Here is a 24495-nt window from a genome sequence, read left to right as displayed (position 1 = left end):
CCTCCTGCCTTCCCCAAGTACAACACTTCTCCACACACCAGCTGCTCCTGCCTCCTGTTTTACTCCTCACAGATTTGGGGCTTATGGAAGAGTAACACTGAGCAGATCAGCACAGCCTTTGCCTTATTGCTGCCCTTAATTTGCCCTCGGCCCACGGGGTGCCTGGACTAGCCTTTTAACTTTTTTGATTCAAGGCAGAGACCACTATCCCTTCCTTTCATATCACAGTCATACCAAAATGCTAGGAACTTTGCTCTAAATGGAACCCACAATTTGCTTTTGACAAACTCCTGAGACAGTCTCCCCTGATTTCTTCACTCAGAGTTAGCACTTCTTTCACTATGTTCCCATTACATTCTCTCTGTGTGTGTGCATGCGTGCATGCATGTGTATTAGCAATTAATTCAAGGGTGCTCCCCCACTGAACTACATACCTACCTCCTTTTTATTTTTATTTATTTACTTAATTATTTATTTTTTGTAGTGCTGGGAATTGAACTCAGGGCCTTGTGCATGCAAATATTTCTTTTTTATTTTGAAATAAGGTCTGAGTTACCCAGGGCAGCCTGAAACTTGGAATTCTCATGTCTCAGCCTCCCGAATAGGTTGGACTGGAGGTGTAAGCCAGCATCCCCATTTCTGCTTTTTAAAATTTTTTTTAAAAAATTATTATTATTAAAATATATATATATATATATATATATATATATATATATATATATATTTGTTGAAAGACTTTTATTTTATTTATTCACATGGGGTCCTGAGAATTGAACCCAGTGCCTTACTCATGTCAGGCAAGTACACTACCCCTGAGCCCCAGCCCCAGCCCCTTAAATTATTTTGTAAAATTCTGGGAATTGAACTCAGGGCGCTTTAGCACTGAGCTACATCCCTAACCCTTTTTACTTTTTATTTTGAGACAGGGTCTTGCTAAGGTGCTGGGGAGGTCTCTCTAAGTTGCTGAGGCTGGTCTTGAAATTGGGATCCTCCAGTCTTAGCCTCCCAAGATGCTGAGATTACAGGTGTGTGCCAAAACACCTGGCTTGCTCATTTTTATAAGTTATCTTTTTTTTTATTGCTTTGTAGAAGTACATTGTAACTCCAGGCATAAGACTTTTGTCAGTTGGATATATCGTAAATGTTTTCTTACAGTCTATGCTTTGACTTTTCACTCTCCTAATGATGTCTTTTGAAAAAGACAAGCTAGTGACTTCAGTAAATTCCACTTATCATTTTTTCTTTTATGGTCAATACTTTTTGTGTCATGTTTAAAAAATCTTTGTCTGCTTCCCATTGCATTTTTATTTGCCTGTATTTTTTTACATGCCTCTTGTCCCATAAATCTGAGGTTCTCATTGAGGGTGAAGTCTGTGTTACCTGCTCTATTTTCCCTAAACCTAGTATAGTTTATGGAACATGGTTGGAGTCTAAGAACCGTTTGATTTAAGAATGAATTCATGTACTGGATAAAGAACACACACAGATGGGCATGGTGGTGCATCTTTTTCTTTCTTTCTTTCTTTTTTTTTTTTTTGTATAAACTAATGTGTACCATGATGATGTTTCAACGAGTAAGGCAAATGCCATTAATGTGAAAGCTGAAGTTTGCAATATACCACATCTAGAATCCAGGACAGGTGAATTAGAAGAGGTAGTCATTCTAGTTACATGATTAGGTGACATCATGTCAAGCTGGTTTGTAGCATCAAAGAGGTCCGTTTAAGTTTCTTTTTTGTTGACAATCAGAGGTTCCATGTTGTCTCCAGTCTCTTCATGTTTTGTGTGAGAGCCATCACAGAATGAGAAATTTTTGGACTTCCAGCAATGGCAGTACACAATTTTAACTCCCAGCTCCTTTGATGGAATCTCAAAAGCATGCACTACCTCGGGGTTGTCTTTCTGGATGTAAAGGTTTACCATTAATTTATTTGGACAATCTTTAACATAGAATGTTTTGTAAGGTGGCTAACCAGTTGCAGCTGTCCCAATAGCAATGACAACTGATGTAATTCCTGGTGCCCCTATCATTCACAAGTGAGTCAAGGCACAGGATGCACCCTCAGGGCACAATGGGGTTTTCTCATGAGCTGCTTCCTATGTGGGAATTTATCATATTTTATTTATTTATTTATGTATCAGGGATTGAACCAAGGGGCGTTTAACCTTTGAGTCACATCCCGAACTCATTTTTTTAAAAATTTTGAGTCAGGGTCTCACTAAGTTGCTCAGGGCCTTGCTAAGTTGCTGAGGCTGGCTTTGAACTTGTGATCCTCCTGCCTTAGCCTCCCAAACCTCTGGGATTACAGGTGTCTGCCACCAAACCCTGCTCTGTGCAAGAATTTTTATGTACACATGTATACATGTCTCAAGTTAAATCTGGTAAACAACTTTTGAAAAGTTCATTAAATAGGATCCAAACTGGCTGTGGCTGTGTGTACCTGCAGTCCCAGCTACTTGGAAGGCTGAGGCAGAAAGATTCCCTGAGCCCAGGAGTTTGAGACCAGCATGGACAATATAGCAAGACCTTGACTCAAAACATATAAAATAATATAAAATAAAAAAATAGTCTGTTATGATTTGATATGAAGTGTCTTCCAAAATTTCCTATGTCAATACAGGAATAATCAGAAGTGAAATGGTTAAATTATGAGAGCTGTAACCTAATTAGTCCATCCTAGTTTGAATAGACTAACTGGTAGTAACTTTAGGCAGGTGGGATGTAGCTGTAGCAGGTGAGTCACTGGGGGCTGCCCTGGAAGGGTTAACCTTCTCTTCGGCCCCTTCCCCTGGCTTGTTCTCTCTACTTCCTCCCTGCCATGATCTGAGTAGTGCTCTCAACCTTATACCAGGCCCAGAGCAATGGAGCCAGTCAACCGTGGACTGAACCTCTGAAACTGTGAGCCATGATACACCTTTCCTCCTCTAAGATGTTCTTGTCAAATATTTTGGTCACAGTGATGAAAAACTAACACAGAGCTAGTTTTTTCATTTTCATTAAAAGAATAATAATTTAGAACTTAAAATGAATTCTTTTTTTTTTTTTTTTTGGTAGCAGGGATTGAACCCAGAAACTCTTAACTACCAAGCCATATCCAGTCCCTACATTGAATATTTTTTATATTTTATTTAGAGACAGGGTCCCTCTGAATTACTTAGGGCCTCGCTAAATTGCTGAGCCTGGCTTTGAACTCTCAATCTTCCTGCCTCAGTCTCTCCAGTTGCTGGGATTACAGGTGTGTGCCACTGTACCTAGCCTTAAATGAGTTCTTATATCTTCCCCCAAACTGAATTTTTTTAATATATATATTTTTTAGTTGTAAATGAACATACAGTATCTTTATTTTTATGTGGTGCTGAGGATTGAACCCAGTGCCTCACACATGCAAGGCAAGCGCTTTACCACTGAGCTATTGCCCCAGCCCCCACATTGAATTTTGATAGAAGATACCAGGTTGAGGATTCACAAAGCTTTATAAAAAACTTATTAACCTCACAAAACACACAAACTATTATATTGGACCCTTATCATAGTCCTAAAACAAGCAAAATAAGTTTTATATTAGCGTCAAGATGTAGATAAAAAGACAGTCCATAGGTTAGGGATGTGGCTCAGTGATAGAGTGTTTGCCTAGCATGCCTGAGGCCCCAGCACCACATTAAAAAAAAAAAAAAAAAAAGACAGTCCAGAGGAATTTGACCTGCTCAAAGTAACAGTGAGTGAAGTAAAGCTTGAGGAAAATCCTAAATCACTTTAGTCCACACTCTAAACAGTCCCACATGTTGGTGCTTGAGACTCCCCCCCACCCCCCCACATCCCAGATTCCATATCTGAAGGTATTTCTTCTTGGAGGCAATATTGTGATGCTTTGGCACCTGAGAGACCTGGGTCTTAACACCTGCTATAAATACCTATTGCCGCCAAGCATGGGGGTGCATGCCTGTAATCCCAGCAGCTCAGAAGGCTGAGGCAGGAGGATCTCAAGTTCAAAGACAGCCTCAGCAAATCAGTAAGGCCTTATATAACTCAGTGAGACCCTGTCTCTAAATAAAACACAAAAATGGCTGGGGATGTGGCTTGGTATTTAAGTGCCCCCAGGTTCAATACTCAGTACAAAACAAAACAACAAAAAACCCTGTTAACTGTGTGAACTTGGTAGTAATAATCTGAGCCTCAGTGTCTCATTTATAAAATAATACCTCTCTCACAAATTTATTTTGAGAATTAAATATAATACAAAATGCCTAAGGTGAGTTAATTCTCTCCTATTCTTAGATCTCAGATCATCAAAAGGAATTTCATATGCAGTGTCTGTTAGAACATCTCATACTTAGGTAATTAGAATAATCAAATGGCTAATTGCCAGATATCACCCAGATTTTTAGACAATATCCCCTTTTTTAACAACTGACTTTCTTGTATGGATATTAGTAAAGTGGTGCTTATGAAACATGGGATAGTTAGAATTTGGCTTTCACCCCTTAAAGTGCCAAACTTTGTGGGTGGTGGGGAGTACTGGTGATGGCTCCTTAGAATCAATTTGTGACAATTAATTCAATGATTAATCTTATGAACAAGATACTTTGAATCCAGGGGCACTTAACTACTAAGCCACATCCCCAGCCCTTTTTATATTTTGAGACAGAGTTTCACCAAGTTGCTTAAGGCCTCACTAAGTTCATGAGCCTGTCTTTTTGTACTTGTGATCTCCTATCTCAGCCTCTCAAGATGCTGGGATTACAGGCATGCACTGCCATGCCTGGCAAGATACTTTTTTGAGAAACTGTGATAAACAGGCTTAGGAAGTAAGGCCACCACTAGGACAATTTCCTTTCTTCCCGGTGGTAAGGCTTATGGGAATAGAGGCCTGGTCACTGCCATGAAAGCATGAATGTGTTCTCTTAGATTTTAGTTGAATTGGAGACTAGTCGTTATTCTGTTGGTGATTGCCGCAGTCCGGCTGCAGCAAAATAACCAGGGGGTGACGAACAACTTGTGTACGTTGGTACAGCAGGAGTAGGAGCCTTTTATTGTAGGACAGGAGCGGTATTTATACATTCCACACAGCTTATCTTAATTAGCATAAACTAGATACAGCAGTCAACCAATAAGGAATCTCCACACTTAATGGCTCGCTTTTGTTACTTCACAAACCACTCCCTCTGGCATTTTGCCAGGCGCCATCCAGACTTGTTTACAGACTCTAACATTTCTCTGGCAAAATGCCAGGCGCCATCCTGACTTGTTTACAGACTCTAACATGATATATGTAGGAAAGAGCAATTGGGAATCTGAGGGTACAAATAACAAACAGGGCCAGGCGGGGAGTGGGGGGGGTGTTAAGTAATGATATAAAAAGCTTCCCATGACTGAAAGGCTTGGAAAAGCAGCATAAACAGATATTCCATTCTATGGGATTTGGAGGTGCAATTTGAGTAAGAAATAAAGGAAGTTGAGAAAATGGAATTCATGCAGAAGGAAAAGGGAAAATATGATATAGCTAAACAATCAGGCCAGCTGTTTTCCAGTCCCCTCCAGATATGAGTAACTGACTAATCCTCCTTGTGGGTGGGCTCAAATTTCAACTGACAACTAGAAAGCACATTCCCTTAATTGGAGGGAGAGAAAAAAGGAAGCAAAAAGGTGTTGAAAGAGCTGCCATTTATACCAGTCCACTTAAGAGGAAGTTTGGTGTTTTTTCCTTTCTTCACTACTATAAAAATATTACAAACGTCAACCCACTCAAATTAGGTTTCCAATTTTAACTTTGCACTGAAACTGTTCTTGGTCTTCGGTGACTTTGTGTATCTAGTGGACATGTCACTGTCCTTTTTACTATACCCCTAGGCAGTTTCCTGGCTCTGCCACCCCACTGGGATGTCTTCTCACTGGCTACACCTCCAGAGGGTCTCTGATTGAGGGTGTTCCCCAGGGCTGGGCTCTGGGCCCTCTTCTTTAATAACTTTCTCCCTAGGGTTACCTCATAGTATTAAACTCCATCAATCCTGCTAACAAATTCTCCAATTTATAACTCTAGCCCATCACTCCTTAAAGCTTTGGATACCCATGTCCAACTTCCTATGTGATATCTTCACATGCCATCAGTTAACATAAGTTTTCTTCCCAAACTTGTTTGACCCACCCATGGTCAACACCTCAATAACGATTTCTACCTACCTACCTGCTAGAAATGTGTCATTCTTGATTTCTTTTTCCTTCATATTCAATCCAACAGCAAGCCCTTTAATTTCTACTTTCAAAAGGCATCTCTTGGGCTGGGGATGTGGCCCAAGCGGTAGCGTGTTTGCCTGGCATGCACGGGGCGCTGGGTTCGATCCTCAGCACCACATAAAAATAAAAAGATGTTGTGTCCACCGAAAACTAAAAAATATTAAAAAATTCTCCCTCTCTCTAAAAAAAAAGGCTTCTCTGAGGGACTAGGGTTGTGGCTCAGTGGTAGAATGCTTGCCTGACATGTGTGAGGCACTGGGTTTGATTCTTAGCATCGCATATAATAAAAGTTCATTGACAACTAAAAATAAAAATTAAAAAATACACCTCTGAAACATTTCATCTCAAATTATACTTTCCAGTCCATTGCTCCTCTACAACAGGCGACCTCTGCTTTCCATCTTCATCACTGCAAGTTTCTCTACTCTTTTGCTTTCTTCCAATTCACTCTCCACAATTGCTCCTCAATATACTCAAAACAATATCCAAGCTCCTAATCAGGACCTAAGGCTCTGCATGGTCTGATTTTTACTCATCCTATGCCACACGTGTGCTTTTGCTCACTACATGCTACTTAGTCTTCTCTCAACATCTCAAATATCCACTCTCCTACTTCATGACCTTTGAACTTTTTCTTCCTATTCTTAGCACAGATCACTTTCTTTTCATCCTTCAGGTCTCAGTCTGAAAGTTAACTCCCTAACATCCAATTTAAATAGAATTCTTTACTGGCTCCTTTTCTAGCATTTTCCCATAATATTTTAATCAAATCTGTATTTCTCATTGATGTCAACTGTATTTCTGCCTAGGAAGTTTGCTCCTTGAGGGTAGGAGCTGTTTTGCTCAACACTATGTCCCATTTTTTGGCACATGGTTAAAAAGCCGGAGATGGGGTCAAGGAAATGTTCTACGAAAGGAGGCAAAAGTGATTGCTACAGAGATTGGACCCAAGAATGTTCTACCACTGATCTCCATCCCCATTCCTTTTTATTTTGAGACAGGGTCTTGCTAAGTTGCTAAGGCTGCCTCCTGAGCAGCTAGGATTACAGGTGTATACCACCTTCTGTGGGAGCAACCCCAATTTCTATCTATTACAGAAAAAAATTGTTACCTCCTGACTCTTCTACAATTTGGTAACCATTTTTCCTTCACTTACCCATAATTAGTTGTTATTGCTGGACTGAAAGATTAGATGTTTGAGTTGTTCAATTCTATCGAATATAGAATCACACTTTGCTAACAATGCTAGCTAACCCACTCAAATGTATTTATCAGTTCAACCACTTATGGAGTGTTTACCACAAATGTTCAACATGTTACTAAGAATAGATTTTAAAAACCTAGTAAATATGACACTTGACCGTGGGACTATGATTTAACCTTTTTCAATAAATACTGAGTCTTAAACATGAGAATATGAGGGCAAGCTTTTGAATTACATGAAAGTAGTACTCAAAAGAGCCTTACCACACAAAAATGATACAAAAAAATACTGAAAAGTTTTTTATTTTATTTCCAAGATCAAATATTACAACAGGACATTTACATGTATTTATAAAAAAATGCAGCAGTTGAATTTATAGATCAGAGGTTTCCTTGAGTTTGGTCCCTCTCTCAGCACAGTGAGCTGATGTCTTCAAAAGACTTATCGTCCCACTCCCCTCCCTCCCCCACCCAGATGTCCCACCCACCCTCCCCAATTCAAGTTGCAGTATTAATATAAAGCAACTGGGTACAACACAGCAAGAATATTCACAATTTGGTACAGCCAAAACCAGAGGATCACCAACTGTGAGAAAGATTCTCACTTTAGAAAGTGTTTACCTTAGACTATATTCATCTATAGATCCATCACACCCAGTTATCTAAGACTTCCCTGGTTTCAGAGCAAGTGGAAGTTCCATTGAGTTTTAGCCAGCAGTTACAGCTCTGCCCTACCTAGCGGCATGTTTTTCTCCTTTTAAATTCAGATTTTTACCACCTCCATGTGTCTTCAAATTTAAGGCTTTCCCTAGCACCTTTATCATCACTTACTAGATATATAGGAGGATCTCTATTGGGTCCTGAACAACAACAAAAAATAGTGGATGATCTAGTTACCCCTTCCTCACTGGTCCCAAAGCCTTCTTTCACTTTTGGGAAGATCTGCAGAAACAAATGATATCTTTGAGCACCACTGAATTCAAGGCCCCTCAAACTATGCACTTGAGGGAGTGCATGGCAGAAACAATACAGTAAGAGCACTGTTTCTGTCCATTACCATCTTGGATTCAATAACGAGGTTATATTGTAGATTAAATTTAGAGCCTGTCCTGCACTAAGAATGCAAATCTCAGTAAGACCACCACTTTATGGAGAATAAGCTCAGTACACAAACATCCCAGGGAATCTCTAAATACTGTTAGGAACTGCTTGAGCAAACACTTTTAAAGCACATACCCCAAGATGACTTCACTCAAGTCCCCAACCCACCCTCATCCCTACCCCAAAACAAATTTCATTCCTTGACTGACTTCTCTGAATAAGATGGGAAGTAAAGTTTAGAAAATGACATGGAAGATGTTTAAAAAACACAATTAGTGAAGAAATGACAGAATTGGACATCTCAGGTGTACGGTACTAAACTCACTGTTCAAACTGCACTCATACAAAGCATGCACGGAGACCACACTCTTGAAAAGTTAACATGGAACAATAAATCGATACCTGTGAGAAAAAGAAGTGCCTTAATGATTAAGGGGTAGGGAAAGAACACCAGATGCTTAGAATTAACAATCAAAAGAAAAATCATTCTGGGGTGGAAAAAGATTCTTAGAGGAGTGAAAAGTTGTGTCTAACAAGATTCATGCCAAAGCTTGGATGGATGCCCCCCAAGTCTATGTTTCCTATTAGCATCCATTGGTACTCATTTCCCCACATCTGAGGCTAGAGGATTATCTCACAGCTTTACAGCTTCCCAGAAGGTGTTTTAGATAGTCTGCAAACGGAAGAGAAAGCAGCAAGTCCCAAGTTCCCAAATGGGTAAGATAAACAGCCTCTACTACAAGTTTACTACTCGTTAACTGAAAAGTGGAGGCAACATACTTTCCTTCTAATTAGCAGGTAACAGATTTTCTGGAGGCAATGGCCACTCTATGTGAGGATTAATAAACAGGGCAATTGGTTACCAAAAAGTTAGTAAGAGCATATGATTAGTGTCATAAACCAATGTGTATTTGGAATTATGTTGTCTGATATCTTCCATTATTAAGAACACAAAGACTTTGAGAAAAGCACACAATAAAATCATTTTGCTCAAAACAGCAAGGTATCCAACTGGTATCTACTTTCCAATGTCAGTTAACTGAAATGTATTTTGATGAAATGTATCATGTCAACAACCCTGATTGTGGGGGAAAAAAAAAAAGAATGGTAAGGAATGGCTTCAAATCAAAAATCTCTCTCATACCAGTTAAGATTCCCTAAGTCTATTAAAATGGCAAGTAAAACGGATGTTAAGGAAGGGAGAATTAAAAACAGATCAGAATTAATAAGTTGACTGTTTCAATTTTCTAATGAGTGAATGACTCTTGGTAGTCTAGATAGATTAATAACATCCTTTCTAAGTACTTAAGTTCAGTCTGGTTTATCTTGCTGTTCTTTCCATTTGAAAATTAAGTGACCTTATAAGGTATATAAAATCTTAGGATATTTTGGTTTCCACAAAGGAAATACCACTAAACAAACAAAAATTTGCTGTTTATTGACACAGAATTAACTATAGCAAGATAAGTTCCCATATTTATAGATTAATATGTGATTATTCTTAGGCAAAAATACTATAATTGGTTACCTGTATCTCTAATTCTACAAACAAATCTGGTTATCTTTAAAAACTACCTCATTACAGAAATGCTAAATTATTTTTTAAGAAGTTCATATTGGATTATACAACATTACTTTGGGATCACATGGTAGAAAAAGGTCATAAAAAATATGGCCAAACATCACCATGGTTATGAGAATGGCCAAGATTCTAAGTAATACAACAGCAACCTTTATGTCAAAAGGTAGGGGTGTCACAGTCAGCCATTCTCTATTTGGAATAAAATAATTCTCCTTAAGTAGAGATAATTAGCTATTAAAAAATGTTTACCTCAAATTCTTCCCTTGTATATTAATTTATAAAAAAAAAAGACTCAGAAGTGGAATTTCTTAAACATAGCCAATTAATTAAACATCATGACTAATTTCAGAGAAAGGATGTCAAAATAAAGAATAGAGAAGCAAAAGAGAAAGTAAGATTGTAAAAGATTTTTCCAATTAAAAGTTTTCATAACATCCAAAAAACTATAATCACATGAATTCACTTCACAGGAAAAATTAACCAAGGAAACCATAATCTCTATTAAAAACAAAAACAATCTTGATTTTAAGCTGTCCAACAGGATTGATACATAGGTAAGTAAAAAATCAAGAATATCATCCTTGAAATACCCAATCTCTACATAACAGAGGAAATCAATATAGTGGAGTGGTATTCTTCTGTTCTAAAGAACATTCTTGCTTCTATTCTAAAATGTATACTATGCAATACTAAGTTTCATGACAATAACTGGAATGCTAATATAATAAGCAAGGCAAACCAATGATGTTGAATATTCATAATTTATACCTATTTTTATGTGGCCTATTCATCAAGGCTTATTATTACTGGAAACTGCAGAAGGGTTAGTTCTTTTTTACTTTTTTCCTTGGGGGTAGGATTTCTTCTTTTGGCTATACACAAGACATTGCTTATTCATCAGCCTGCACTGTATAATTTACTACATAGTAGTTAAATGAAAAATGGCAAAAGTGGGGGCAGGAAGACAGACTGAAACAATGAAATACACTCTATGGGACATGAACTATCTTTAAAAGTCAACTTAATGGGGTCCTGGGCTGGGGGTATAGCTCAATTGATAAGAGTGTTTGCCTCACATGCGCAAGGTCCTGGGTTCAATCCCCAGCACCATCCAAAAAAAAAAAAAAAAACCAAATGTGAATTCTACAACTTATACAGTTTCCTAACAATTGCTGAGTCAGTTAAGTCCTTTGTTTAAAGTCCACAAAATAAAATTCAACTCCAGTGTCAGTGATATATTTGGTTCTCATTAATTACATTTTAGTTGTATAGAACAACAAGTGGGCACATAGCATTATGTATTAAAAATTAATGAATTGTTTCAAAGGTCATTACTAGATCTCTAATAGCTATTAAACTCTCCTTTTGGGGAATTTCAAATCATCGCAGTATGCTTCTATCAAGCTATTGGGCAAATGATATCTGGACACAGGGGAAAGAAAAGCAAAGGAACACATTAACAAGAACACTTTTAATAAGCCTAAGGATAATATATAACAAAGGGGAAAGATCAGATGCATAAAATTTTGGAGGACTTGAGAGATAATGCAACTCAGTGGTCTACAGTATGTGGGTGCCTAGAGTTTCTGCAAGGGCTCAGCAATTCCAGATGCACATTACATTTTCTCTACGCAATTAATTATATTCACAGTTAATCCCACAATTCCATACCCATGCCAGAATTTAAAATTATAAGTACTTTTGCTTGAAAAGACTGAGAATTATTAGTCTAATCAGATTTTTCAATTATTTGGATGAGGAACCCAAGACTCAGAGGTAGAAAGAGACTTCCCAATATAACAGTTGATTAGCACAGCTATTATCCAAGTGCACTTAAACCTAAAATAGTGCCTTTTCTGCATTTCTTATATAATACACTATACCTTTAATCTGTACCTGGGTGGAAAAGTTAAAACTTTCCTTTATTTTTCAATTGCTAGTAACTCCCTCTGGTGTTTTTCCTAAGTGTCCTAGTAAGATCTCTGGTAGTTAAGAATCTTTAGTGTTGGGGATCAAGAATCCTTTGATACTTGAGTACTGGTTATGCCTCACTGAACCAAAAATCTAGTAGTTAAAAAAGGTCAAACTAAAGTTTATAGGTGAAAAAAAAAAAAATTTGAGCTAGTGTTTGTCACCCTTCAGTCCTCTTTCTTTGTGAAGAATCAGCTAACTAAAACCTACACGATTCCTTCCTTTCTCTAAACTTCTATTGTAATTATAGTTCCATCTGGGAAAGGCAAACATTTACATATTCTCCAATGATCTTACATGAAATGTGTCTCCCCAACTGGATAACAGTAAAGAATCAGATCTTAGATTTCAAAATATTTCCAACTTTGAGTAAGTATTCAACAGAAAACTGTTTCTTCATAGGGTCAAGGAAGTAGAATTTTATAGAAGATTTAAAAACACACATAGAAGGTTCAAAAATCTAGCATGGATGGAACACAGAAAAGATTAATTGTATCTTTTCTGAAAAATGGTTAAAGAAAGAAAATTCTTTTTTACCCTTTACATTTATTCCTGGCAAATAATGTTAAATAGTTATTCTCCTTTCACATATTCATCAGTGCATCATTTTTAAAAAGCAATTATTAATAATTAGTCTCTCAAAATAAGTAAGAATTTATAGGCATAGTGCAAATTCCACAAGCTTTACCTCAACTACTCCCCCTAGCTTTAAGAAAACAAAATCAGCTGTTAATTTACAAAGCCAAACAAGGAGAGAGGATACTCTTTTGGGCAGATTTCCCTTATGTGGGAGAACACAGCACCAGGGTCAAAGAAATGGACTCTGAATTCCAATTTTGATTTGCCACTTACTCGCTGTGACATCCTTAACAAGTTCTATGAACTTTAATTTTCTTCCTTATTTGTTAAATGGGGAAATTATACATTTTGTAGGGTTTGTAGGAGGATTAAAGGAGAAAAAGCACATGAAGCACACAGCATATGCTAGTTACTTTAGTTCCTTGTTCTTCCCTCATTTGGCACTATTCTTTCTCTTCTGTGGTTTCTTTCTAAATCATATTCAATAAAGTGTCCCTCTCACTTTTTCCTTGCTAGTTTTCATTCTATCTCCCTAACCTTTTGTCACTCTCAAAATCTATCTTTTCCACCATACCTTTTAAAAACTGTCTTTTAAGTTGTTTCCAATATTTACAAGGGGGAGTGAATATTTTTATCTAACCTTACTGACTTCATTTAATCTATTCAATAAAACCTCTCCCTCAAAAAGCAAAGGGACTTGTAGAGGAAATAAGGCAAACTGGAGAAAGCATACTCCCTAAATAGATTAAGTTGAGCAAAGCAATACTCTGCACTTACTTTTCCCAAGTATAATCCATAACCTCTCCTCATGGGCCTCTCTATCCACCTCAAGATAATTACAATCCTGCTTCAAAATGAAACAAAATCCCCTACATTCTGTACTCTAAACATCTGATTGTATCCAGGATGGATGAATGTACCATGCATGCCCTGTCTCTTACTTAAATTCTATATATACTCGGTCATCTCATAGTGACCCAAGTTGAAAAAGTCACTTTGGTTTTTAATATCTGGTTTGCCAGTGCTGAGCATATTTAAAAACTACATCCCCTTATTTATGAGCATGCTGCCTCAGGACTTCAAGATATGTTTTATGAAGAGAGAAGCTAGTAGGAAATAAGATGAAACAGTCCTATAAGTTAAAATTCTTAACTTAGAATTTTGACCAATTTGGGTTTTAGCTATGACTTTGCTGGGAGTGAAGATAGCTATCAAAGCACAAAGCTGAGCATATCCTCACTTCTTACCCTGTGCCTCCATGAATTTTTAATTTCTGACCTTGACTAACTATCAACAAGTTTTTTACCCTCTAATGTACCTTCTAGTATATAGTTCTGTTCCTCAGATAGCAAATCTGTTATACAAGTTCAGAGATATAACTGAGGAATTAACATAAAAACCATGTTTCCTCAATAAACCAGAAGCTGCTAGTTAAGCCTCAAGAGCCTATGAAAAACACCAAAGTGGTATTATTCAGTCACCGATCTAAAGAGAGAACTTTGACTCAAGGTATAAATGAAATTTCAATTATATAAATATATTTATAAATATTTATACAATTATATACGTGTACATAAGCACTTACACAGACTTAGAAAAAAATGTTAAGAACAGTAATTCAAAAGGACTCACTGAAGAATAACAGAATTTTCCATGATTTTCTTGAGGAGATACATAACTCATTCTTTAGGAAGGGTCCCTCAAAATCCAACCATTAAAAACCATAGTCTATAATTGTACACTAGCAAACACACAGCTTTTTTTTTTCTTTTTTCTTTTTTTTTTTTTTTAAATCCCTTAGTTGCCAAAAGAGTGATCTTAAAGTAAATGGGAACCTAAAAGGTCTCTGAGCAATAGCAATTTACCATTTGTTCCTCAAGTAGAAGAATCAATTCAAACCCCAAATGACAAAACAGGTCATTCTATATAAATGGTTTTATAACCAGTTCTGATTTTGCCACCAGATTACTACTATCCTGTCAGAAGACTTTATATAAAGCTCAAAGGAAGAATTGAGCATATAGTGAAGCTGATAAGTAAACAGTATTATATAGATTCAAGATGCCTTTTTCTAAATAATACTGAAAGAAGTTTTCACTAACTAATATTTGAATGTGGCGTTTGTTGTCAGAAAAACACCACAACATCTGAAGATCACTGGCAACCCTCAGCATCCCTTACTAAAATGTTGTCTTTTAAAGAATTTAGCTTAAAGGTCTTCCTTTTGGAGACTTTCAGTTTTGATATCTTTTGAAAGAAAACTATGAGGAATTAAAGGCCGGTCAGTCACCAGAGCCTTTTTTACTCCAACCAGGGGTAAAAAAAAAAAAAATGAATCATTATTTATAACCAAAGGAACATGGTTAGCAACTCTCAGCTGCGTAGTTTTCTTTTACCCTGGGACATACCTAAGTATGCCTTAAGCACATAGGACAATCCATAACCACAAGGGTCACAATTACAAGCCATTGTACTGCATGATTATTGAATAGCTGCCTTCCTAAAGATTGCTGTGGACCCAGACAATGGAGAAGCCAAAGGAACTAATATGCTGTACTAGCAAAAACGGCAAGCACCTTCCTATCCCGGTCACTACAATATGCTCACTAAATGTCCATTCTAGGACTAGCAGGATCAATATAACATAGTAGTAATGAAGAAAGCTGTCTCAGGATAGGCCACTGAAAGCAACCCCATGCTACATATCCTAAACTGAAAACTCATTTTTCTACTAACACATATCATGGAAATAGCTCTTATAAATGGGAAAATGGGAATTCTTTGGGGAAAAAAAATTCAAATATGATCAGTAATAATTATGGTGCTTTCTCCATGTAAACAAAAGCTTGGATGTTTTGTTATGTGCTATTTCCTACATGAAGAACAACAACAACAACAAAAATTGGTTGAGAAGTTCTTCTTACTGCAAATGGGGGCTTACAAAAAAAGAGAGGTGGTTCTTATTCTGCATCCAGCCATTCTTTGTCAAAGAAGTCTCAGAAGTAGTATCATTTGATCCCGAAAAAGTGCCGTGCAAGAGATCACTTATTGACACACACATTTCCTGCTGCCAGTACTAGGAGAGATTGGATTTATCCATACACTTCCATTTGGTCACCAGATTAGGTAAGAAAGAAAGGACATGGGAAAAATAAGAGAATGGGGGAGGAAAAAAGTGGGGAGGGAGAAAGAGACTGATTACAGGTGAGAACAAGAAATAAAAGAGAAGGCAGGTGACTTGTTTGCCAACTTTGACTCTATGGTCCTATGAGCCAAAATGCATACTTAGTGACATGGTATCTCACAGGAAAGGGGAAAAAAGGGGTAAGCTGAGAGAGGTCAGGCCATGGTGTTAATTTCTTTCCTGTACAAAGACAGTCTCTTGAGGACAAAGCCCTGCCTCTTGTAATGTAATATCATAGTCCAAATGAGAAAGTTTTCTTCGAGGGAAGTTGGTGAGAAGTTCAAAACGTTCATTTGGATATCCTTTAGACTGGACGTGCTTCACCAAAGCCTAAGAGAAACAGAGAAAAACAAACCTATGAGATGAAAATAAAAGGGAAAATGGCAAATGCCTGTAATCCTAGTGACTCAGGAGATTGAGGCAGGAGATCACAAGTTCAAGGCTGGCCTCAGCAACTTAGTGAGACTCAAACTACAAAAGGACTGGGTAGATCATCCCTGAAAGTTCCAATTTTCAGGACCAAAAAACCCAAAAGAGAACAGCATTAATGAATTAAATATAAAACACTGCCCTCCCCCCTTTGCAGTACTAAATATTGAACCCAGGGACTTACTTCAATTTATTAATTTCTCTAATTCAACCAAATGCTTCTAATAGCTATACTTACTAGCAGTTTAGCTTGCTCTGGGAGAGTGATCTGTTCCCTTTTTCCATCTGGGTACCGCAACATCAGCTGTGCTTTTGGTCCTTAAGGGAAGAGTTTAAAAAAAAAAAACGAGTTTAAAATAGGAGATTAATTTAAATAAACAAGTGCCAATAGTAACATATAACATTCAAGCTTTAAGTAAGTCTGTACTCTAACCCACCATTTACATCTATTCCCTCCACTACTCCATCAGATTTTTCGGGTGACATCTCCAAAATCTCTGGATCCACAGCTGGCAATCCCTGGTGATTTGTGGTTGTTCCAGGCTCAGTTCTAGCAGGGGGCTCAGTCAGTAGTCTTCTATTCTCTTCTTTTCTATGCCCCAAATCCTTGTGGGGAGACTTTCTGGATTTGGCAAGATTCTCTATCTCCTCTTCTTCATCAGAGCCACAAATGGATATGAACTCCTCACTGCCAGAAAAAAGTTCAGATTCAGATTCTTCATCTGAACGGCTATCCTGTTTTGCCTGTGTTGAATCGAAATGTGTTTCTTGCAAGGAGGCTCTGATGGCAGCTTCTAGCTGGCTGTCTTCACTTGCATCTATAAGGCTCTCCTGTGAGATGTAGTCATAAAACACAAGTGGAAAGAAAAATAGTTAAACCAAAAAAATAATCATGTCAAACACAGTATTAAGAAAGATAACAGTCAACCTGCCATTATTTTCTAATGACTGTATCTCTTCCATTATAATTTAAGCTATTTGAGGACAAGAACTTTGTCTTACAAAGTCAAACTGGAATGTACATTTAGAAAAGTAAAACCTATCATAGCACTTAGCACACTGATGTTTCAAACAGATTATTTTTGCCATCAAAATAAAGAAAACAGTTTATAGCGACAAGAACTAAAGTTTTAAACATAAAACCCAAACACCATTTTTTGCCCTCCCACCCACTTGGTAGTGGGGGATTGAACACATGGGCATTCCACAGCTGAGCTATACCCCTAGTCCTTTTTATGTTTTGAGACATGACCTTGATAAGTTGCTCACCTTGCCTTATTAATATTAACCTCCAGTTGCTGGGATTACAGGCATGTACCACCATGCATGCCAAAACACCATTCTTTAAAAATGACTAAATAATAGAAAAAGATGTATTTCTTGCTCACCATTATATTCTTCAATTAGCACTAATTTTTAACATTCAACACAAAATGTCATACAAAACTAGGGGAACATAACAAAATTCTCCCAAGGTTAATTATAATAAAAGTATTCATTATGATAAGAAAAATGCAAATTTTGAGTTTTCCCCTTGGTAAAGTTCTTAGGTCAGATTTCACTGAATAATAAGGGCTGGAGTTGTGGCTCAGTGGTAGAGCATTTGTCAAGCATGTGTGAGGCACTGGGTTTGATTCTCAGCATCACATATAAATAAATGAATAAAATAAAAGTCCATCGACTAAAAATATTAAAAAAAGAAAGAAAAGACTTCACTGAACAAAGTGTGTTATAAAGTACAGATTGCTAGAGTAAAACTTATTAAGATCTGCACTCAAACACACCACAGAGAAAAAAAATTTGTAAGATTAAGTTCAACACTGGCTATCTCATCATTGAAAAATTACTGTTAATTTTAAGGTATGCTAAGTGGTATTATAATGGTTTTTGAAAATGATTTTTTTAAAAATTAAAAATACTCAGCACCACATAAAAAAAAATAAATAGATAAATAAATAAAATGCATTGTGCCTATCTACGACTAAAAGAAAAAGCCTCACACATGTGAGGCACTGGATTGGATCCTCAGCACCATATTAAAAAAATAAATATATTGTGTCCATGTATAACTAAAAAAAAAATATTAAAAAAAAGAGCCTTTGTCAAGATACATGCCAAATATTAATGAACAAAACAATAAATTCTGAGATTTGCTTCAAAGTAATGCAGATATAGCGGAATACAGATTAAAGAAAACTGACCACCTATTATTACAGAAATTAACTAACAGATATCTACAGTCTCATAAATCCCTTCAGTTTCTGAATATTCTTAAATTTTTCCACAATAAAAAAGTAAAAAATTTATGTGTTGCTGATAAAAATAAAAAAGAACCTCATTTTGATTTCCACTTGATGTTGTGTCCGCCAAAAACTAAAAAATAAAATTAACAAAAAAAAAAAAAAAAAAAAAGTACCCAATCCTTGGGGCTGGGGATGTGGCTCAAGCGGTAGTGTGCTCGCCTGGCATGCATGGGGCCAAGGTTCGATCCTCAGCAAACAAAGATGTTGTGTCCACTGAAAACTAAAGAATAGATTTCCACTATCTACCAGTCACAAGATAAAAAATTAAGGGAAAATCTCAAACAGCATCAATTTATCACTTTCCAAAAGCAGTGTTGAGAGCCACAGCTGAAAGGGGCCCCAGCAAATGTCCAGCTGCCAGGAAACTTCCAGCTGCCAGCTGATGATTGGCTCACAGCCGCCCCAGCAAACTTCTAGCTGCCAACTGATTGGCTCCTCTGCGGTGATGCTCATTGGGCTGTTTCCCCGCCCTTTCAGACCACGGAGCTGCTCATTGGGGGACTTTTTTGGCTCCGCCCATAGGACCCAGTCAATCGGCCTCAAGAGCAGGAGGAGTGGGTGAGGTTGAGAGGCTTGTGGGAAGCCGGTGGTAGCTGTTGGTCTCTGAAGGTTTTTCCTGAGGAGCTGTGTGGTTTGGTGTATGTGTTCTAAAAATAAAGTTTGTTTCTTTTGACAAGTGGCTCCTGAATTGTGCCCAGCCAGACTGCGGCAAGCAGAAAGATGTACCACATTCAATAGCTTAGGTAGAATGCAGATTTATAATAATAATATTTTACAGCATGTAGATTAATTTTAAAGATTGTAGCCACAACAGACACTACTACAACAGACACTCCTCTGATTTTTTACTTATGTTTATAAAACAAAACATGTCCAGCATTTGGGCACAGTGTAGGAGGACTGAAGTTTCAGGCCAGCCTCAGCAACTTGGTGAGACCCTGTTTCAAAAAAAATAAAAATAAAAAAAAATGGGGATGAAGCTCAGAGGTAAAGCAGCCCTAGTTCAATTGCCAGCACCACCACTGAAAGAAAATATGTCCACTAAGAAATTCCATTTACTAGTTAAGCTAGAAAATATTATGGTATGTGAGCTAAAGCAGTAAATTTCCACTTAAAAAAAAAAAACAAAACAAAATAAACAAACGACAACTCAGAAAAAGAAAGCGATATTAATCCCAAACAAAGTAGAAGAGGGGAGAGGCAGAAAAGGACAAAAAACTAATGCATGATCTAGAGAACAGAAACATAATAGGTAAATAAAAATAAGTGAAACTTGGGCTGGGGATGTGGCTCAAGCGGTAACGCGCTCGCCTGGCATGCGGGCGGCCCGGGTTCAATCCTCAGCACCACATACAAAAAAAACAAAGATGTTGTGTCCGCCGAGAACTAAAAAAAATAAATAAATATTAAAAAATTCTCTCTCTCTCTCTTTAAAAAAAAATAAATAAGTGAAACCAAAATCTGACTCATTAAGACCAATAAAACTATTAAGCATTCTGTTAGACTATCAGGAAAAAAAGAAAGCCAACAAATTGCCAATAACAGGATTAGAGGGGATAACTACAGTCATTAAAGGAATAACAGGGAATATAATGAATTTTGTCAACATATTTAACCTCTCAGATAAAATGGACAGATCCCTAGAAACACACACCTACTAAAGCTCATTCAAAAACAAATGAATATCCAAATAATACTATATCTAATAATAAAATTGAATTTGTAGTTTAAAACTTCCCATAGAGAAAAACTCTTTACACCCAGGTGGAAAATGTTACCAAACATTAATGAATAAAATAATAACAATTCTACACATACTCTTATAGAAAACAGAAGACATGGACACACTTTCCAATTTATTGTGAAGTCAGCATTAACTGAATACCCAAACCAGACAAAGACATGTTACAAGATGTTACAAGGAAGACAGAACAACAACAAAAAACTCAAAAGCACCCTCCGCCCACGCCCATGCCAAAAAAAAAAAAAAAGAAAGAAAGAAAAAAAGAAAACCTCACAACAGCTGGGCTTGGTGACACACATAATCCCAAGGTACTCAGGAGGGTGAGGCAGGAGAATTCTAAGTTTCTGGCCAGCCTGGGCAGCTTGGAGTCCCTGTATCAAAATCCAAGATTTAAAAAGCTGGGGAGAAGGGAGGTAGGGATGTAATGCAGTGGTACTGCACTTACAAAGCATGTGTGAGACCCTGGGTTCCATCTCTAGTCAATACACTAAATAAATAGATAAATTTCAACAATATATTAAAAAGTAATGGATCGTAATCAAATGGATTTTAGGTCAAGAATGCATGGTTGGTTTAATGTTAAAAATATCAATCAATGGAATTCACTAAAAAGAAAACCATGACAGTCTTAACAGATGTTATATTTAAAAAAAAAAATGACAAATCCATTCACAATAAAAATCCTGCAAGCCAGGAACAGAAGGAAACTTCCTCACCTGATAAATATAATGTTAACACAAAACTGTGGTAAAACACTGAATGCATTTGTGGCTGGGGTTGTGGCTCAGTGGAAGAGCACTTGCCTAGCAAGTGTGAGGCAGTGAATTCAATTCTCAGCACTGCATATAAATAAATACATAATAAAGGTCCATTGACAATTAAAAAAAAAACAAACCTGAATGCTTTCACCCGAACACCAGAAACAAAGTAAGGTTGTCTCATGTCTCATCTCACTACTCTACGAAACATTGTAAGGCAGATTTTAGCAAGTTTAACAAGGCATAAAAAGCAAATAAAAGGCCTAAGGATTAGAAAAGAAATAAAAGTCTTTAGTTGCTCACAAAATGACTTAAGACACAAGAAAGTCTAAGGAAACTACAAAAGTGCTACTAGAATTAGTTTAGTAAGGCTGCAGGCTACAAGGTCAATATGTAAGAACATTACTGAGAAAAACTTAAAAACAAATAAACAAGGAGATATATTCCATGTTCACTGATCTGAAGATTCAATTGTTAGGATGTCAATTCTCCTCAAAATTCTCCAGAGCCAACACATTTCCAAACAAAATCCCAGCAGCTTCAGCTTTTTTTTTTTTTTTAAATAGAAAGTAACAAGCAGTTCTAAAACTTATATGGAAATGCAAAGAACCTGAAATAATGAAAACAATTTTAAAGAATAAAGTGGAACATTTCATACCATATGATTTCAAGACTTCATTACAAAGATACATTAATTAAAATACTGAAATATTGGTGTAAAAGACATTATTAATCACTAGAATTGATTTGAATACATCAACAGTCTCACACATACAAGACCAATTTATTTTATTTGTTTTTGTACCTGAGAATGAACTCAGGGCACTCAACCCCTAAGCAACATCCCCGGCCCTATTTTGTACTTTATATTTAGAGACAGGGTCTCACTGAGTTGCTTAGTGTCAAAAAATGGTTTTGAACCTGTGATTCTCCTGTCCCAGCCTCCTGAGTTGCCGGGATTAGAAGCATGTGCCACCATACCTGGCTAAATTTCTTTCTGACAAAGGTACAAAGGCAAATTCAATGGGGGGGAAGGGAAATTCCTTTCAACAGATAATATTGAAACTAAGGCATAACCAAATACACACACACACACACACACACAAAACCCCAAAAACCATAAAAATCCAACTCAACCACAGATTAACATCATATATAAAAATTAATTCACCAGTCTTCTTACTATTCATTGCACAGTTGTTGAACCTGCTTCAGTAAACAAAAAGAAATTCACGACTACCTATTGTTTTAATGTCCAAAATATTTGCTAATGTAAAATAATTCAGAATAAAAAAGGAGGTCTTGGGATTATATGTGCATAGACAATAGTATAAATACGATGAGGGATGTATGAGTGGCAATAGGCTAGACAGTAGTATTATAAATAATGTGCTACAAGGAAAGGTACTGGAGAATGAGACTCACCAAGTTATGTTATGTGCATATATGAATATGCCATAAGGAATTTTGTTCTTACGTATCATTATAATTCACCAATAAAAATTAATGAATTGATTTTAAGAAAAATCAATACAAAATGTGTCATAGAATCAAGAACTAAAAGTATTTTTTAAGGAAAAATATAGCAAGGCAAGGCATGGTGGTGCATGCCGGTAATCCCAGCAACTCAGGAGGTTGAGGCAGGAGACCACCAGTTTGAGGTCAGTCTAAGCAACTTAGCAAGACCCTGTCTCAAAATGAAAAATACAAGAGGCTGGGGATGTGCCTCAAGGGTTAAGCACCCTTCAGTTCAATCCCCAGTTTCAAAAAGAGAGAAAGAGAGAGAGAGAGAAAGAAAATCGACAAATTGGATTTCATCAGAACTTTGTAATTTTGCTCTTCAAATACACTGTATAAAAATGAAAACAAGCATCAATTGGGAGAAAATATCTGCAAACCATTTATCCAAAAGAGGCCTTATATTTAGAATATAAAGGACCTCTTACAATTCAATCTTAAAGAGACAACAAACAAAAAAGAGCCAGAGATCTGAATAAACATTTCACTAAAATACATAGAGCAAAAAAGCACATGAAAAGAGGGTCAACATTAAAACTTGTCCAACTATAAACCTTATATTCAATTTTACTGCACAATTTTATGTCAATAAAGTTATATGATTTTAAAAATAAACTTGAGGTGAATTTATCACACACAAAGAAAAGCAAACTTGTGCCCACGTGACATGTACTTGGACTGACTACAGATGACATTGTAAACCACATAGGTTAGTTTCCTATCTCATATCTATTTTCCTCTGCCTCTTTATTAATAGCACCTCGATTGTGTTTGTGTAAGAAAATGTGCCAGCTAAAATACACAGGACTCTTATCTGTGGCTAATTACCTTTGTAATAAGATGATATCCCTTCCTCCTCATCCATGCTTGCAATACAGATATGAGACCTATCAGTGAAGTATCTCTTCGCTGACCACAAGAACAAAAGACAAGACTAAAGATGGAAGATCAGGAAAAAAAAGAGGAGGAACTGGTTCCTAGATGGCACCCCCAGAATTCAAAACACAGACTGCTTATCTGGACTTTTTGCTGAGATAAACAAGCATCTTCTTTGTTTAAATTTTTATTTGTTGGTGTTTCTTTTATATGAAGTTGAAATAAATTTTGTAGAGTTCAGAATTTGGTATCAAAAGTAAGGTCTGAGGTACCAAACACCCAAATCCATTCCTATATATATATTGCTCCAATTTTATGGTCCAGACTTTCCCACTAAATGCTTTTAACTTTTTAAAAAATTTTTTTTGTAGTTGTAGATATAAGAATGCCTTTGTTTATTTTTATGTGGTGCTGAGGATGGAACCTAGTTCCTCACTCATGTTAGCCAAGCACTCTACCACTGAGCCCCAGCCCCAGCCCTAACTTTTTTTTTTTTTTGATAGTGCTAGAGACAGAACCCAGGACCTTGTGCATATGTCTATGCAAAGCAAGATCTCTATCAATTATTGCTTTAACTCTTTAAAGTGAGGTTGTAAATTCAATTAATGTCATAATCCAATAGCTCATAGGCTCAGGTTCTGGTTTGTCCGACATCAGCCTTAAGAATGCAAAAAATAAGAAAACTCTCTCAAGGAAATTAAAGAAACACTGGGTTGTTTTTTTTGTTTTGTTTTGTTTTGTTTTTGGTTTTGTTTCCTTGAAAAACCAATGTTATTCCCTAAGGCTTTTCCTTAAACAGGTACTTCATTCTGGGTAATAACTTATACAACTTATATCACTACTTGATGTGGACTGCCAAAGTCACATGCACTAACAAAACTATTTTTTTCTTTACTATCATCAAACTCAAACAGCTACTACAAACAATATGAGATGGCCTATCTTTGGGGTCTACTACTTGCAACTAATCAGGATACCAATTATCAAAGAAGTCTGCCTACTAATAGCAGATTAT

At 36.7% G+C, this 24495-nt stretch overlaps 1 protein-coding gene across 1 annotated transcript in view; it reads right to left on the bottom strand.

Moving 5' to 3' along the window:
* Positions 1–11574: 11574 nt before the first annotated feature.
* Positions 11575–24495, bottom strand: part of Ubxn7 (UBX domain protein 7) — a 53809-nt gene continuing 40888 nt past the window's right edge. The window contains exons 9-11 of the mRNA XM_076867591.1: positions 16719–17112; positions 16520–16599; positions 11575–16182 (exon numbers count right to left, since the gene is read on the bottom strand). Of these exons, the coding sequence (XP_076723706.1) occupies positions 16021–16182; positions 16520–16599; positions 16719–17112 (636 nt within the window). The 3' untranslated portion in view covers positions 11575–16020. The remainder of the gene's footprint in view (positions 16183–16519; positions 16600–16718; positions 17113–24495) is intronic.

Source organism: Callospermophilus lateralis, chromosome 10 (genome assembly GCF_048772815.1).
Source record: "Callospermophilus lateralis isolate mCalLat2 chromosome 10, mCalLat2.hap1, whole genome shotgun sequence".
NCBI lineage: Eukaryota > Metazoa > Chordata > Mammalia > Rodentia > Sciuridae > Callospermophilus > Callospermophilus lateralis.
Note: the sequence above shows the minus strand (reverse complement) of the source record. Positions and strands in the feature narration are given on the sequence as shown.